Source organism: Muscardinus avellanarius (genome assembly GCF_963383645.1).
Source record: "Muscardinus avellanarius genome assembly, chromosome: 3".
In the NCBI taxonomy this organism is placed as follows: Eukaryota; Metazoa; Chordata; class Mammalia; order Rodentia; family Gliridae; genus Muscardinus; species Muscardinus avellanarius.
The window spans coordinates 35,308,962-35,327,142 of NC_137788.1; the positions used below are offsets into that span (position 1 = coordinate 35,308,962).

At 37.8% G+C, this 18,181-nt stretch overlaps 1 protein-coding gene across 2 annotated transcripts in view; it reads right to left on the reverse strand.

The window, feature by feature from the left end:
• The window catches only part of FOXJ3 (forkhead box J3), a gene marked incomplete at both ends in the record, with an annotated part of 123,850 nt that overhangs the window by 28,468 nt on the left and 77,201 nt on the right, over positions 1 to 18,181 (reverse strand). For both annotated transcript variants that reach the window (XM_080692967.1, XM_080692966.1), the window contains one exon: positions 6,002 to 6,085. In XM_080692967.1, coding sequence (XP_080549093.1) covers positions 6,002 to 6,085 — 84 coding nt within the window. The remainder of the gene's footprint in view (positions 1 to 6,001; positions 6,086 to 18,181) is intronic.

Here is an 18,181-nt window from a genome sequence, read left to right on the forward strand (position 1 = left end):
TAATTCCTCAGAATGACTAAAAAATAAACAAATAAAAAAGGTCTAATGAGTGTGATTTCTAGAAAGACATGAGAGAAAAGGATGAAAAAGGAAGAAATAATAACTAAAAACTTTGGAAGTTTAGTGAAAGACAAATTTGAGCTCAGTGAACTCAAATAAGGATAAGTTCAAAAAATAAACTGCACTGAGATACATTGTAATGAACTCTCAAAAATAAAATTAGACAAAACCAGAGAAAAGCAACACATAACATAAACTGGAAAATGGCTAGATTTCTCTTCAGAAATGGCAGGATAGTGAAAAAATATTTCAAAAGTATTTAAAGTAAAAATAAAAGTCAGCCCAGACTGTGTATCTAAGGAAAATATTTTTTGGGGGGTGCAGTACTGGGGGTAGAACCCAGGGGCATTCTACCTCCAAGCTATACCCACCCTCAGACCTACTGTTTATTCTTTATTTTGAAACAAGGTCTCACTGGGTTGTAAAAGGCCTCACTAAGGAGCTGAGGCTGTCTGCAAACCACAATCCTCCTGTCTGAGCCTCTTTAATGCTGGGATTACTAGCATGTGCCACCACACTCAGCTAAGGAAATATTCTTTAAGAAATCCAATAAAGGACATTTTCAGAGAAAGAAAAACTAAGTAAATTTGTTAACAGAAGACCTGCACTGTTACAGAGTTCTTTAGATCAAAGGGAAATTAAAGCAGAGAGAAAGCTTGAAGAAGGCAATAAAGCAGCAGAAATGAAATATATCCTGGTTGACATAAAGCACTACTGTTTTCCTAATAAATTAAAAAAAATCATGCATGATCATTAAAGACAAAAGGTCTAATACTGTCTGGTGAGATCTACAATGTATATGCATAAAATACATATTGGGCTATGGGGAATGGTTCACAGAGAGGTAAAGATGACATATATGACTGAAAGATTTGTACACAGTCTAAGAGTACAATAGTCACTCTAAGAAGAATGAAAAAGGTTAGTATTGTATGTTGAAATCCTTGTATGTACACAAGCACAGCTAAAAAGCCAATAGATAAATTAAAATAGAATACTGAGTATTTTACATATGCATACACATATACATATTTTTGCAGCTTGCTGCACAACAAATACTAGTGGCAGAATAATATGGTGGTAAACAGTACAGACCCTGAAAGTAAACTACCCGAGTTCAAATCCTGGCTGTGGTACTTACTAGCACTCTGGGAACACTTGCTTAACATCCATATCCACTGGTTGCATCATTTTGAGTTATTAAACACAAAAATATGAGTTAATATACCTTACTGAGTTATGACACATAAACTCAATATAACTATTACACTGTCATGACTTCTATCCTGCCAAGTCACAAAAACTAGCAAGTTGCAAAGCGTAAACATAATACAGAACTAGAAGAATTCATCATGTCACCATTTTATTCAATAATAAAGCTTTATTATTATTCTTTGTCTTCTGGACCATTTTATGATTAAAAATGTTTAGAAAATAAAGAAATTAGAGAAAGGAAGAGAAATATATACTCCAGAACTAAGAAAAAAAGAAATACTGTAATAATAAATGAGAGTACATGGGCTTATGATTATTTAAATGGAGAGATCAAGGAAATGTTCCAGAGAACTATGTTCAGATCGTCAGACTGAAGCCAAGTGCAGGGGCACACATCTGTAATCCCAGCAAATGGGAGGCTGTGGCAGGAGGATCACAAGATTGAGACCAGCTACAGCAAGTCAGTGAGACGCTGCCTCAAAATAAAAAGGGATGGGATATAGCTCAGTGACAGAGTGCCACTGAGTTCAATTCCCAGTACTGGAGGGAAAATATTATGAGACTGGAGATAACTATCAGGCTTTATTTTCCACTTACAACATTATTTACATTTTAAAAATTAAATTCTTTTTTTTTTTAGAAGTTTAGAAGACCTTTTTGTTTTATCAAAAACGTATTTCTCTTCAAAATAAAAACTGAATACTTTGAACTTTTACATAAAACTCTGATGTCTCTACATGGACAAAGAAATCACAACAGAAATTTAAAAAACGTTTAGAGATGTCAATGTATTTACCACCTACACTTATTATTGTTATTGCGGTACTGGGGTTGGAACCCAGGGGCATTCTACCTCTAGGTTACATCCCCAACTCGTGTGTGTGTGTGTGTGTGTGTGTGTGTGTGTGTGTGTGTTACTGGGAATAGAACCCAGGGCCTGTGTGTGTGTGTGAGATATATATATATATATACTGGGAATAGAACCCAGGAGGTGTGTGTGTGTGTGTGTTTGTGTGTGTGTGTGTGTGTGTGTGTGAGAGAGAGAGAGAGAGAGAGAGAGAGAGAGAGAGAGAGAGAGAGATGAGAGATGAGAGATGAGAGATGAGAGATACTGGGAAAATAACCCAGGGGCTGTGTGTGTGTGTGTGTGTGTGTGTGTGTGTGTGTGTGTGTATGATATATATATATGGAATAGAACCCAGGGCCCGTGTGTGTGTGTGTGTGTGTGTGTGTGTGTGTGTGTGTGTGTGTGTGATACTACGAATAGAACCCAGGGGCCTTCTACCTCTGGGTTATACCCCGACCTATTTTACATTTTATTTGGAAATAGGGTCTCACTAAGTAGCAGAGGCTGTCAGAGAACCTGATCCTCCAGTCTCAGCCTCCTGAATGCTGGGATTATAGGCCACCACCCCCAGCTAATTACCTACATTTAAAAGTCCTTTAATCTTTTAAAAAGTATTAAAAAAGCTTTAAATGTCAAAAAGGCTGCGTGTGGTGGCGCACACTTGTAATCCCAGTCCTTGGGAGGCTGAGACAGGAGGATTGCACTGGTTTGAAGCCAACCTCAGCTACTAATGAGGCTCTCAACAACTTAGACCGTGTTTCCAAATAATTATAAAATAAATAGGGCTGGGGTTGTAGCCCAGAGGTAGAAAGCCCCTGGGTTCCACCCCTAGTACCACCCCCCAAAAAATTTTTTTTAAAGGAGAAAGCTTTAAATGTCTAAAGATCAGCTTTAAAATCATCACTATTTGACTGCAATGGGCATTTTCTTGGGTAAAATTGAGTGATTAAAATGTAAAAGTATTCTAATAAAAATATTACAGATTATATAACCTCTTATCCTCTCCAATTAGGACAGGGAATTATGTTTTATAACAACACTGTCATTCAGTCGGGCGTGGTGGCGCACGCTTGTAATCCCCACGCTTGGGAGGCGGAGACAGGAGGATCGTGCAGGTTCCAAGCCAGCTGTGCTGGCTTAGGAGACTCAGTTTCCAAATAAAAAGTATAAAAATAGGTCTGGGAGTGTAGCCTGGAGGTAGAAGGGCTTCCAGGAACCCTAGTACCACACACACACACACACACACACACACACACACACACACACACACACAAAACACTCATTCAGCTCGGTGTGTTGGTGCAGCATTTGGGAGGCTGAGAGAGGAGGATCACTGTTCAATGACAGCCTCAGCTACTTAGTGAGGCCCTCTGCAACTCAGTGAGACCCTGTTTCAAAATAAAGAATAAAAAATAGGAATGAAAGTGTAGCTTTGAGGTAGAATGCCCCTGGGTTCCATCCCCTGAAATACAAAAAATTAAATAAAAAAAAAAGAACACTATCATTCAGAATATTTGTTAACTATCTACCTATTACCTACTTTGTTACAGCTGGTATCTTCCCCACTTGAGATACTAGGAATTAAACCCTGAGGTGTTCTACTACTGAACTACATTCCCCAACCCTTTTTATCTTATTAAGACAGTGTCTTGCTAAGCTGCCCAGGGTGGACTTGAACCTGCAATGCTCCAGCCTCAACCTTCCAAGTGGCCCATGCCTGTAACTCAGACACTTGGCAGGCCACTGTGTCCAGCCAGATGTGCTCATTCTATAGGTTCTTCTCTTATAGCAGCAACCAACAGATAACTCAGGACAGAATAAACATTAATATTACTATATAGATACTTCATAGAAATATACAAAAGTAAATTTCTACATTTTAAATGTAAAGACTTCAAAGGTAGGCAGTAGAAAATAAACACATCAAGTGTATACCCAAAATGTATATTCAAGTTCATGTGCTTCTGTAACCTGAATCCTGCATTTCTTTAGACTTCTGTTGTAAATCTGACATTAGTCTCCAAAAGGGCGGTGGGTAGGGGAGCTCTCAGAAATACACAAGGATTGCTCTAAGAAGTATGAAACAAACCAGGTATGGTGGTAGAGGCCCACAATTCCAGTGCTTGGGGGGCTGGGCCAGGAGGATCACAGGCTCAAAGACAGCCTCAGCACATCAGTGAGCCACTGCTTAAAAATAAAAAGGAACTTGGTGGTTTAGCTTGGAGGTAAGATGCCACTGGGTTCAATCCTCAGTACCACAAAAATAAATTAATTAAAATAAAAGCTATGAAAATAGTATAAAAGAAATGCACAATGGTCAGCCCAACTACTAATTCCAATTTTCAAAACTAGTTCAAGTTACAGAAACTTCAAAAGAAGAGATAAATAACAGAAAAATCCTAATTCCTTAGCCTTTCAACCTATATATCCAAGTTGTTTGATAATACTGAGGGTTAAACAATTTCTCCCCTTCCTTCAAATTCTGGCAGTAGATGCTAAATGTTTTATACTTCACATTTCTACACAAAGTCTAAGTGCTACATCTGTTTTTAAAGGCAGAGTCATGAAGGTAGGAACTGAGATGTTTTTTTCCTCTCAAACTACTATTCATTGAGCACATCAAATCACAGTCTTAAAGTTAACTCTATTACTAAAAGATTATGCCACAAATACTGAACTTTAACTTCTAAATCTTTGGTTTGTATAAAGTCAAAAATTGTCCTGGCCTAAGAATTCCCCTTTAATTCAATATAGTGTGGTGACTGGCTTAACTCAATTTACTTGGCTGGCTCTAGAAAAGCTATGCCATGAAGTCCCATTGCTGCCATACCTTTGGACTCATGCAATTCCAACTTAAACTCAGTCTCAAATCCTTATCTTGAGACTCAAATTTTATTCCTCGAGCCAGGCGTAGTGGCACACGCTTGTAATCCCCATGCTTGGGAGGCGGAGACAGGAGGTTCGAAGCCAGCCTTGCTGGCTTAAGAGACCCTGTTTCCATACAAAAATATAAAATAGGTCTGAAGTATAGCCCAAAGGTAGAAAGGTTCCATCCCCAGTACCAAAAAAAAAAAAAAAAAAAAAAAAGGGTACAATCAAGCTGGAGATATAGCTCGGGAACAGAAATCCTTTGGGTTCAATCCCCAGCACTACTAAAATTATTTAAAACTAATTAAAATTAAATAATTTAACTAACTGATTGATTAATTTAAAAGTTTTACAAGAATACAAATGAAAAGGTCAGAAACGGCTTCACATAGTGGTAAACACTCGGAGTGGGTCCTGAAGAAGAGCAGGCAAGGTGTGGATCTGTTTCCACTGAGGTATAGAAAGGTGGGGTAAGCTAAATTAGGCCATGTGAACTTAAGGTACTGACTAGAAATATGTTATAATATGTAACACAGCACCTTTCTCTTTGTGCTGTATCAACAACACGCAACACACTTGAAGAGATTTTGTTTACAAAGTGACGATTACATTACATGGATGAAGTAGGTAAAAGCATTTTGAAGACAATGAGGAAAATTTAATGTAGACAAGAAAGATCATCTACAGTGGACAGAACAGTTGTCCTCAATGCTATAAATGCAGAGAAAAAGAACTAAATTAAAGCACAAGAGGCACGAATGCAAATCTCAGACAACTGCTTTCCTAACTATGAAAAAAAACTTTTAATTCCTAAACTGCTCATCTACTCAGAGTTAAGATCAAATAAAGTAAGTCTTAGAAAGGTGCTTTGAAAAACACCAAATGCTACACAAAATCTTACCTTTGTTATGGTTACATCTGCTACACTGGAAATCAAAATTTAAAATCTCCATTTCTGACATATTGAACCCTAACACTAAATTTATGATAAAAAAAAAAAAAAGTATTTACCCGTTCTACAGATCGTGCCCTCTTCTTTGGCCGAGTAGGCAGCGCATCTTCTTTCGGATTCGTGTCTATTGCCCAATAGGACCCCTAAAGGTAAAGAAAGAAATATTAGCTGTATATTAAAGTAACTTTCTGACATTAAACGGATTTTGATAATCCTCTGTTCCAAAAGCAAACATTTTGCAGATACAATGGAAGAGCAGCAATAAAGGAGAAGTCGCAGTAAAGGAATGAGAAAGGAACAGTGTGCATTTCAGGAACAGGAACAATCTACAGTATCCTAGATTTTACAACCCACTGCAATGATAGTTTTCAAATTTAGTCTTCCCTTCTACTATTTCATTCCTCTTCATAGGCTACTTTTTCATGCAATATATTTGACAATGAAGGGAAACAGAACTCTTATCCATCAATCCTCACATTTTAGCCTGACATGAATTATCCACTTATAGTTTCTTGACTATATCCTGTTTCACACATTTTTACCTACCCTAGGAGCAGATCACATCATCTGTAAGATCCAATCCACTACTGAAAAACTCACATTCCACCTTCAAAATTTACCTCAGATACATCTAAAGAAGTCCTCCTCTGATCTTCTAGCCATATGCAAGAATTTGCCATTCTCTCTTACATATTCTTTTAACTTTTACAGTTAAGACTTAATAATTTTAAGGGAAGTACTTTTATTCGTGTGTGTGTGTGTGTGTGTGTGTGTGTGTGTGTGTGTGTGTGTGTTGCAGAACTGGGATTGAACTCAGCAGCAGTCTACCTCCAACCTACACCTCCAACCCTATTTTTTATTCTTTATTTTAAAACAGGGTCTCATAAGTTGCTGAGGGCCTCATTATTTAGCTGAGGCTGGCCACAAACCTGCAGTCCTCCTGTCTCAGCCTCCCAAGTACTAGGATTACAAGCATGCACCACCACACCACAGTGCCAGGCACAAAGCAAGTAGTCAAAAAACTTTTTTTTTGGGGGGAGGGGGCGGTATTGAACCCAGGGGCAACACTCCCAGCCCTATTTTTATTCTTTACTTTAAAACAGGGTCTCACTAAGTAGCTGAGGCTGTCCATGAACCCATGATCCTCCTGTCTCAGCCTCCCAAGTACTGGGATTACAAGCATGCACCACCATGCCCAGCTTAATAAGCATATATTTTTTTTAAAGTTCAAAAAACTGCCAATAATGTGTCTACAGGGCACAGTGCCAGGCCTTCTGAGATACTGGTCTGCACAGGTACTTGATGCTAGCACTGACTTATCTCCAGCCTCTGCTGCTGTCTCCTCCATGCAACCGTTTCAAGTGTTCACTGCATGGCAGCTAATCAATCTACCAGAGATGGTATAAACGTGCCAAGAACCATAGAAAATGTAGATGCTATGTAAAGTATGCAGGAAAAACAAAAAAAGTATTTTAATATATACTGCTTCTTAACTGAACACATAAAAATTGCATTCATGACATCCAAGTCTAAAGGAATTTTAGGTATAAAAATACCTTAGCTTCTTCACTGAGATATCATAAATCTAAATGGTAAGTGAAGCAATCACCTTACATGATTTCACAAGTACATTCAACTAACAAGTTTCCAAATAAACTAGGGGAAATTTTTAAGATTGAGTCATTATAGACACTGAAAATAAAGCAAAAGGAAAACTACCAAAAGTCATTGGACAATAGTTTAAAAGTCACTGTTCATGACAATGACAAATTGCAGTGTTTGGTGTGTGTGTGTGTGTGTGTGTGTGTGTGTGTGTGTGTGTGTGTGTGTGTGTGGAAATCATTCACTGTCCAAACTTTAGACTGAATTTTTTTGAACATTTCAATATAATTACAAAAACAAACATGTATCTGTTCTTCTACACAAAATATGATAGTTGCAACTTGTTACAGGGAGAAATTCATTCATCTCCCCCACCACCCCGGTACTGGGGATGGAATCCAGGGGACATTCTACCTCTGAGCTACACTCCTAGGCCTATTTTTTATTCTTTATTTTGAAACAGGGTCTCAGTGAATTGCAGAGGGCTTCACTTAAGCAGCTGAGGGTCGCCTCGAACCTGTGGATCCTCCTATCTCAACCTCCCAAGTGCTGAGATTACAAGTGTGCGTCACCACGCCTGGCTCATTCACAAGTCTTTTATTAGCCATGAAGTACTCACAAAACCTTGAGAACCCAAATACTAAGGATTACATGATTCACAAAAGAAACAGGAAAAGCTTCAACCTAGTGGCTCTGAATAAACTTAGAACCCAAATTTCATCTGTGAGCCGCTGTTTTAGAGTAAGAGATCTTAAAAATTCCCCTCCACAAATCAGGGCCACAATAAGATACTGAGATATCACATCATACCCACTGGGATATCTATTACAAAAGGGGGAAAAAATAAACCAGAAACTAACAAGTATTGGTGAAGATGTGGAAAAATTGGGACCTCTGTACACTGGCTAGAAGGAATTTTAAATGGTGCAGCCAATGTAGTAAATGGTTTCAACTCATCAAAATACTAAACAAAATTACCAATGATCTAGCAAGTTCATTTTTGGATACATACTAAAAAGAATTGAAAGCAGAGACTCAAACATGTATTTGTACACCCCATTCATAAAAAACCTTATCCATAAGGAGCACAAAGGTGGAACTAGCCCAAATGACTGAAAAATGAATGGATAAGCAAATTGTACTTTTTATATACAGTGGAGTATTATTCAGCCTTCAAAAAGGAAGAAAATTCTGATACATTCTACAACATGGCTGAATGTTGAATACATGATTCTAAGTAAAATAGGCTAGACAATAAATAACATACACACATATATATGTGTGATGTATATATATGACTATAATTACACATTCCTACAGTAGTCCAATTCATAAAAATAAAATGTTGCATGGTGGTTTCTAGGGATGAGAGGAAGGAGAACAGACATTGTTTAATAGATCCAAAATAATCTTGGGAATATAAAAAAAAAGTCTGGAGTTAAATGGTGGTGATGGCTGCACAATAATGTGAATGTACTTAATGTCACTAAACTATACACTTATAATAGTTCAAATAATTTTCAGTTAAGTATATTTTACCACAAAAATTAACTTTAAAGGGTAGTTTATCTGCTCCTCATTAGACAGTATTTATCACAAAAACTGAAGGCCTTTTCCACAGTCAATCAACAAACACATATTCAATCCATTTTCCTCTCAGAGAAGGGCCTACTCCTCTAGGCTCATGTGAAGCAAGTAGGAAACAGGAGATTTCTGTTTTATTTTAAAAGTCAGCTTTACTAAATAAAAAGGGAATGCACATTTAAGGAGGGTACTCTAGTGAACCCAGGGTACTCAGTGAACTTTTAACTGATTCATTATACTTTTCAGCTCTAAGTTCTCTATTTGGTTCTTTTTTCTCCTTTTCCATCTCTGCTGAAATTCTCTATCTGTGCATTTAGTTACCTGAATATATTTTAACTCACTGAATTTTTAGGGGGAGTATTATGGGGGCTGAAGCTGGGCCTCGCATGAGCTCACCACTACCCTGTTACAGTGGTCTTTTGGAACACAGGCCTCCTTCCTCAATTAGGCCACTGTGTTTCACCTGAGTGTGAAGCCTGGACACCGCACCTGGGGCATACTGACACTGCCCTTTACCCTCGCAGACAGGCTGCCCAGCTCTTCCTAAATGCTTAACTCCAACAAATGTACTTTAGTATTTAGATGGCTGTATTTATGATAAAGATACTATCTATTAACCATAGGCCTAGATCCAAATCCCAGATCTGATTAGATAATCTTAGACAAACTACCAAAATTTTAATCTACTTTTCCTACTTATATTTCATAAAATTAACATGAGAACTAACCCAAAGTGATCAGAATAACTAGCATCACTACTTGTACAATCTGTGTCCAACAGACACTCTGTGTCTCTGGTTAAGTCATAGTGCAAACATTTTACAGAGTAACAAGGGACAATGGGAACAACCTTGAGATATTGTAGTAGCAATTTAAACATAGCAAAACCAAATTTCTAATTTTTAAATATACTACATATTATATGCTATGTGTTTTAATTTTCCTACCTTTGAAGCTATATATACCTAGATGGTCAACATGTTTAAATGCAACTAATTGCTTATCAAATATCATTTATCAAACTAAAGCTTTTCTGTTTTATAAATACTGATTAAAATTTTCAAATCTCTAAAATATTCTACTTTAATATTGTGGTTCTTTTTCTTACATTTCATTATCAAAAAGCAGTATCTAAATACAGATTCCAAACACATTTCTAATAAGTTCTACAGTATCATTACTTCTTGTACTTCTTATAGATATATTTTTAAAATGCCAATACTTATAAAGATTAAAAGATACTGTCTCATGTCCTTCTAGTAAAACAAATTAAACCACATACTGTGACTTTAATGTAATCAAGAGAATTATAACTTTAAAAAGCAAATAATCTGGTTGCTTGCAAAGATTTATCCTTTCATTTTGCATCTGTTGTATTCCTACTTCATACAAGAAAAGGTAAATAACAAATATCAAAGATCCAGGTAGAGCCAGACATGGTGGCGCATGCTTGCAATCCCAGCATTTGGGAGGCTGAGACAGAAGGATTGTGGTTCACAGATAGGCTCAGCTACTAAGCGAGGCCCTTTTAGAATTCAGTGAGACTCTGTTTCCAAATAAAGAATAAGTGTGTGTGTGTGTGTGTGTGTGTGTGTGTGTGTGTACGGCTAGAGTGCAGCTCAAAAGTTGAAAGCCCCTGGGTTCCATCCCCAGTATCCCCCCACCCAAAAAATTCTAGGCATAAGGCCAGAAACATTACAACTGTTAGGAAAAAAAAAATAAGGAAAATACTTCATCATAATAGGCACAGGCAATTACTTCATAAATAAGAGTCCTAAAAAAAAAAGAGAGTCCTGATCAATTACTTCATAAATAAAAGTTCTAATAGTTCAAGAAATGACAGCCAGGAGTGGTGGCTCACACTTGTAATTCCAGCATTCGGGAGGCTGAAACTAGAGGATCGCGGTTCGCGGACAGCTTCAGCTACTTAGTGAGGCCCTCTGCAACTTAGTGAGACCCTGTTCCAAAATAAAGAATAAAAAATAAGGCAGGGGATGTAGCTCAGAGGGCAAATGCCCCTGGGTTCCATCCCCAGACCCGCAAAAAAAAAAAAAAAAAAAAAAAAAAAAAGACATCTTTAGCCACCAGAAAATGCAAATCAAAACATCTTATTCCAGTCAGAATGGCTACTATCAAGAATATAAACAATAAATGCTGGAGAGAATGTGGTGAGGGATAGGACCCTGACTTAAGGCAAGGCCAGTGCCGGAACCAGCAAGGCCGGGATCAGAGCCTGCTGTGAGGCAAGGCAGGTGCTGTGGCCTCCAAGGCCGAGTGCTGGGGCCTCCGAGGCCGGGTGCTGGGGCCTCTGAGGCTGGGATCAGAGCCTGCCGAGGGGTGAGGCCGGTGCCAGGGCCAGCGAGGCCAGGATCAGAGCCTGCCGTGAGGCAAGGCCAGTGACGGGGCTTCTGAGGCCGGGATTGGAGCCTGCGGAGGAGTGAGGCTGGTGTCAGGGCCAGCAAGGCCGGGATCAGAGCCTGCCGGGTGGCCAGGCCGGTGCCTTAAAGAGTGGGATCGGTACTTATAATATGGTATACACAGAGAACTATCACAGAAAATAAAAAATCAGATGCTTTCTCTAATATGCAAAAACTAGGAAGAAATGGGTAATAGGAGGAAATCCAGTTGAAAGGGCCCTATGGAGGAGCAATTAAGGTAACCAATAAGAGGGGATGGGATGGGGAAAGATGAAATCTCTTTAAAGCACATGATGCACATAAACAAATATATCAAAGTTAATCACTAAATCAAGCATGGGATATAGGGAGGGGGAGGGAATGGGATGGGGATTGAATAAAGGCTAATTGGATGATGTATGCTTGTATACCCTCACAAGTCTTCTATTCCACTGAGATATTTGAGTACAATGCACCAATAAAAACATATTAAATTTTTAAAAAGAATATGTAAAGAACTCAAAAAGCACAACATTAAAAAATTCAATAAATTGGCAAATAAACTGTAAAGAAGAAATACAAATGGTCAACAGTTATATAAAAATTTTAGACATCTGTAGCCACCAGAAAAATGCAAATCAAAACATCTTATTCCAGTCAAAATGGCTACTATCAAGAATATAAACAATAGCCGGGCATGGTGGCGCACGCTTGGGAGGCGGAGACAGGAGGATCACGCAGGTTCAAAGCCAGCCGCACTGGCTTAAGAGACCCTGTTTCCAAATAAAATATAAAATAGGTCTGGGAGTATAGCCCGGAGGTGGAAGGGCTTCCAGGAACCCCAGTACCACCCAAAAAAAAAAAAAAAAAAAAGAATATAAACAATAAATGCTGTAGACAATGTAGTGAGGGCGGGGATCTTATATGCTGTTGATAGAAATGTAAATTGGTATGGCCACTATGGAAATCAGCATGCAGGTTCCTCAAAAAAAAAAAAAAAAAAAAAAAAAGCAATGATCCAACTATATCACTTCTCAGTATTTATCCAAAAGAATTAAGTCAGTATACTTTAAGGATGCATGTATATTGATTATCACAGCACAGTTCACACTAGCCAAGTTATGAAATCAGTCTAGATGTTTGTCAACAGATAAATGGATAAAGAAATGTGGTATGTATATTTATTCGGCTAAAAAGAAGAAAGAAATTGTGTTATTTGCAAGAAAGTGAATGGAACTAGAGAGCATTATGTTAAGCAAAATAGGCTAGACTCGGAAAGGTAAGCATGATAATATTTTCTCTCAGATGTGAAAACCAGCAAGGGGGGAGAGAGGGAGAAGAAGAAAGATGTCATGAAGTAAAGAGAAACCATTTGGGTAAAGGAAAGGGACCAGAGGAGGGAGGAGGGAAGTAAAAGGAGGTACTGTAGAGTATTACTGACCAAATTGTGTTATATGAATGTGTAAGTATGCCACAGTGAAACACACCATTTTGTATAATTAATGTATACCAATTTTAAAAAACCACAAATAACAGTCAAAATATTTCTAGTAAGGGGTATATCATAAAGAAAATGAACCAGGTGCGATAGTGTGCACCTCTAAGTGACAGCTACTTGGGAGTCTGAGGTATGAGGCTCTCTTGAGCCAAGAAGAGGCCAAGCTGGGCAACATAGTAAGATCTATCAATGAAGAGAAAAGAAGGGAAAGGGAAAAGGAAGAACAAACACACCAGGACACAATCCTGAGTATTATCCAACCCAACAACTACAAAACTAACATGCTGAATCAAACTGACAAATCTCAAACTTGAGCAGACACCAGAAACATAAGCAACATCATCTTAGTGAGTTCATCAAGCACTCGCCATGTGCGAGGCACAATGCTGGTAGCATCAGGAGTACAGATGAGAAGAGGGTATTGTCCCCAGGTGTGGAGCAGGAAAGAGAAAAGACATCAGCAAGGCTAACCTTCTTACCACCTTCATGACAGTGCTTCAAAAGTCACTTCCTCCTTTCTTGCTAACTCTTGAAAACCGCAATGGACATAGCTGTCTACCCTACCCTACTCTGTATTTTTTTCTCCAGTATTTATAATTCTGTAACATTATACTTAATACATGTATTTGCTTTGTCATTCTTCTTCCATAAGACCGTAAGTTGCACTATTAGTTCATGAAAATTAAAAAAGACATGTCTCAATATATTATTTACCTTCATTACAACTTCAAAATTTTATTTAACATTACCAAAGAAGCATGCAAATTACAGTACCATATTTTAAAACCTTTCTAACTCAATATAACCGCTTATCTTTTTAATCCTGTTATGTTTTGGTATGTGCATTTAAAAACAGTATTCTTAGCCAGGCGTGGTGGTGCATGCTTGTAATCCCAGCATTTGGGAGGCTGAGACCTGAGGATAGCGGTTAACGTACAGCCTCAGCTACTTAGTGAGGCCCTCTGCAACTCAGTGAAACCTGGTTTCAAAATAAAGAATAAAAAATAGGGCAGGGGCTATAGCTCAGAAGTCGAATGCCCCTGGTTCCATCCCCGGACCTGTAAAAACAATAAAAATAAAAAAATAAAAACAGTATTCTGAAAAGGTTACACCTGCTTGATCATAACTGCCAGGTATAGCCATGATATAAACAAATGTAAAGAATCCTGGTGGTAATGTCATAGACGTATAACAGAGAATAAGACATTAAGGAAAATGTTCTTCTGACCAGGTTGGGGGAGAGGAGTAAAAAATAAGACATAATTAAAGATGAGAGTCCAGAGATTAGAGACTTTTTGTTTTGCTTGAATGCTACTAAATTATTTCCTTTAATAATAATTTTAGGTGGCATGAAGATTCTAGTTTTAATTATTTCATAAATCTTGAAATACATTAAAATTATTGATACTCAACAATCTACATTTCAATTTTTTTTTTGTACTGGAGATTGAACCTAATGGCTTTCTACCTCGAGGCTACATTCCCAGACCTATTTTATAACTTATTTGGAAACAGGGTCTCACTAAGTTGCTGAGGCTGGCTTCGAACCTGCATGATCCTCCTCTTTCAGCCTCCCAAGCGCTGGGATTACAAGCATGTACTTCTATGCCCAGCAGTTCAATGTTTTTAAAAAGTCTTTACAGTCCTATTTTTTATGTTATCACAACTCGATTACATTTAGTGAAATTGTGCTAATAAAGAATGGAAAGACATCCCATCCGGTGCTTATTGTTTGGAATATTAAGATGGGAATAGTTCCCAAACTGATCGATTAGAGTAGGTAGACTAGATAGATATGAGTGAAGGGGAGTGTAAAAGAAACTCAAGTTCTTTCTACCTTACCCAGGTACTGCCTTTTTACAGTCAGAAGAGCTTCCTGTCAATCCAGGGAAAATAGATATCATCATCTCTGAGGGACTACAGCATGACAGAGCATGTGCAGACTGCCAGCACTTCGGCCTCTAAAAGCCTTTGGAAGCATAGAATCATTTACATTGCCTTTTTACATCTCCCCTGGGTTTCACTTAAAGTGGTATTGGAAAAATTGCAACATGATGAGATTGGTACAGGTGCAATATATCTTAGATGGAACCTAATGTAACTACACTGAATAAATAATTCATAAGAAGGAAGATAGCAGACTGGCCATAAAGACCCACAACACAGAAGACAAGAGGCTGACCCTCTTTCTGGGATAGCCTCCTATGTATTTTCTGGAGTGTAAAGTATCAGCTGTAGTTTCTTAATTTTTTTTTTTTTTTTTTTTTTTTTTTTTGGTGGGTCTAGGGATGGGACCCAGGGGCATTCTAACTCCGAGCTACACCTCCTCCCCTATTTTATTCTTTATTTTGAAACAAGGTCTCACTAAGTTATGGAGTGCTTCACTAAGTAGCTGAGGCTGTCTGGGAAACCCAATCCTCAGGTCTCAGCCTCCCAAATGCTGGGATAACAAGGGTGCACCACCACACCTGGCTTACTTTCTTAATCTTATCTGATAAATCTTTCTTCCAGAAAAACCCAGGTAATAGATCTACAGACTCTATAATAGATTCCTACCAAAATCCCAGCTGGTTTTTTTGCATATACTGATAGGCTGATCCTAACATACACATGCAACAGGAAGAGAAAGACAAAACAATTTAAAAAGAGAAGAACACAATTGAAGGATTCATACCTCCCAACATCAAAGTTTTACTACAAAGTTAGAGTAATCAAGATAGAGTAATATTGGCATAGGGAAGTACATACCAGTCAGATCCATAGAACTGACCTGAGAAACTAGAATAATCCCATATGTTTATGGCCAACTGGTTTTCCACAGAATACAAGACAATTCAACAGGGAAATAACAGTCGTTTCAATCAAGCATTCTACAAAACCTGGATATCTACATGCAAAAGAAAGAAACTGGGCCCCTAAATTATATCACATATAAAAATTAATTCAAGATGGATCAAAGAAATTTAAAAAACACTGCAAAACCCTCAGAGAAGATAAGCATAAATTTTTGTGACCCTGGATTAGGAAATGTTTTCCTAAATATGACATCAAACATACAAACAACCAAAAGAAAACTGAAAAAACCTATCAAAAATTTAAAACTTTTATCAATACACACTATCAAGAAAATGAAAATATAGCTGTCAGCTTTCCATGGTTGTGACAAAGTACCTGAGAAAAACATCTTAAAAAAGGAAAGATTAATTTTGGCTCATAACTTCAGTGTTTAGTACATAGGTCCTTGACTCCATGGTGGTAGGCATGCAGTGTAACAAAACATCTTGGTGGGTAGAGTGTTGAAAAGTAAGGCTGCTCACATTAAGAAGGAAGGAGTAAGGGAAAGGAAGAGGGAAAAGGAGAGGAGGTGTAAGAGCAGAGGGAGGAGTTAGGAGGAGGAGCCAGGATAGGATATAAATTCCTGGGCCTGCCCCCAGTGACCTATTTTCTCCAATTAGGAACAACAGCCTATGGTTTCCACCACCTCCTAACATTCAATTATGAATGCATCAATGAGTTAACCTACTGATGAGATCAGAGCCCTTGAGATGCGATCACTTACCCAAAGCCCTATCTCTAAATACTGCCCCCTTAAACACACATGCCTTTGGGGGACATTACAGCTCCAAACTATAACCACCACCAACCCACATAAAGGAAAGAATTATTTGCAAATCATACAAGCAGTAAGTATATGAAATATACTTTAAAATGTTTACAACTCATTAATAAAAAGACAACCCAACCAGGCATGGTGATACATGCCTGAAATTCCAGTACTTGTGAGGCTGAGATAGAAGGACTCCAAGTTCAAGGCCAGTGAAAACCAGTCTCAAAACAAAAAATAAAAGGGGCTGGGGATATAGCTCAGTGGCAGAGGGCTCCTGAGTTTGATCTCAGTACCACTAAAAAAAAAAAAAAAAAAAAAAAAAACCACATTAAATGGGCAAAGAATCTGAATAGACATTTCTCCAAAAGAGATACATACAAATGTCTGGCAACATGCAAAAATATGATCAACATCAGCTGTCATCAGGACAGTACAGATCAAAACCATAAGGATATACAACTGACACACAAAAACAAGAAAACTGGAACTCTCATAACTATGGAAAACATATTTCAGGGAAATGATAACATGTCCACACCAATGCTTACATGCAAATGTTCATAGCAGCAGTTTTCAAGAAAGCCCAAGGTGGAAACAACATAAATGTCCCTTAGCTGAATGAAGAGATGGATCATTCAGTAAGAAAAAATAAATAAATATACCATTATATGCAACAATATGGAATATTGTGAAAACCTTATTCTAAACGAAGGAAGTCAAACATAAAAGTCTACATGTTGGGTAATTATCTTACATGAAAATATCCAGAATATGACCAGGCATGGTGGCACACGATTGTATTCCCAGGACTTGGGAGGCTGAAACAGGATGATCACACATTCCAGGCCAGCCTCAGTTACTTAGTAAGGCCCTCCACAACTTAGTGAGAACTTGTTTCAAAATAAAGAATAAAAAAACAGGGCTGGGGGTGTAGCTCAAGATAGAATGCTCCTGGGTTCCATCCTTAGTACGGGGGCGGGGTGGAGGTGGGGATGGGGGATCCAGAATAGAGCCAGAAATAGAAAGTACTTATTAGTTGCCAGGAGCTTGGAGTATGTTGGGGAGTTAAGTGTCAATAAAGGATTTCTTCTGGGGGTGATAAAATAACAATACCCTGGATCTAGCTTGGGGTGATGACTGTACAAGTTTACAAATACACTAAAACCACTGAATTATATATTTTAAAGTAAAAGTAAATTTTATAATTTATGGTATATTTCAATAAAAATCTCTTTACTTAAGGTTATTAGGCATAATATAGCCAAAAGTTGCAAAGTCAGTGGTACTGCCCAGAATGAACTCAACTCTGATTTCTACTTATTTTGTCTTTGCTTTGAACCATGTTAGTCTTTGATAAATTAGAGAAGAGTCATCAGTGTCACAAAAAGAAAAGCAATTCACTCTCTTGAAGAATAAGAACTCCAAAGATTCTCCCAAATCCAAACTAATCGTGAATCAATGTTAAGAAGTAAAATAAATGATCCTGACTTCCTATCTATTGATCAAAAGAGTCAAAGCAAAATGATATTTTCTAGAAAATCTAAAGATAAGG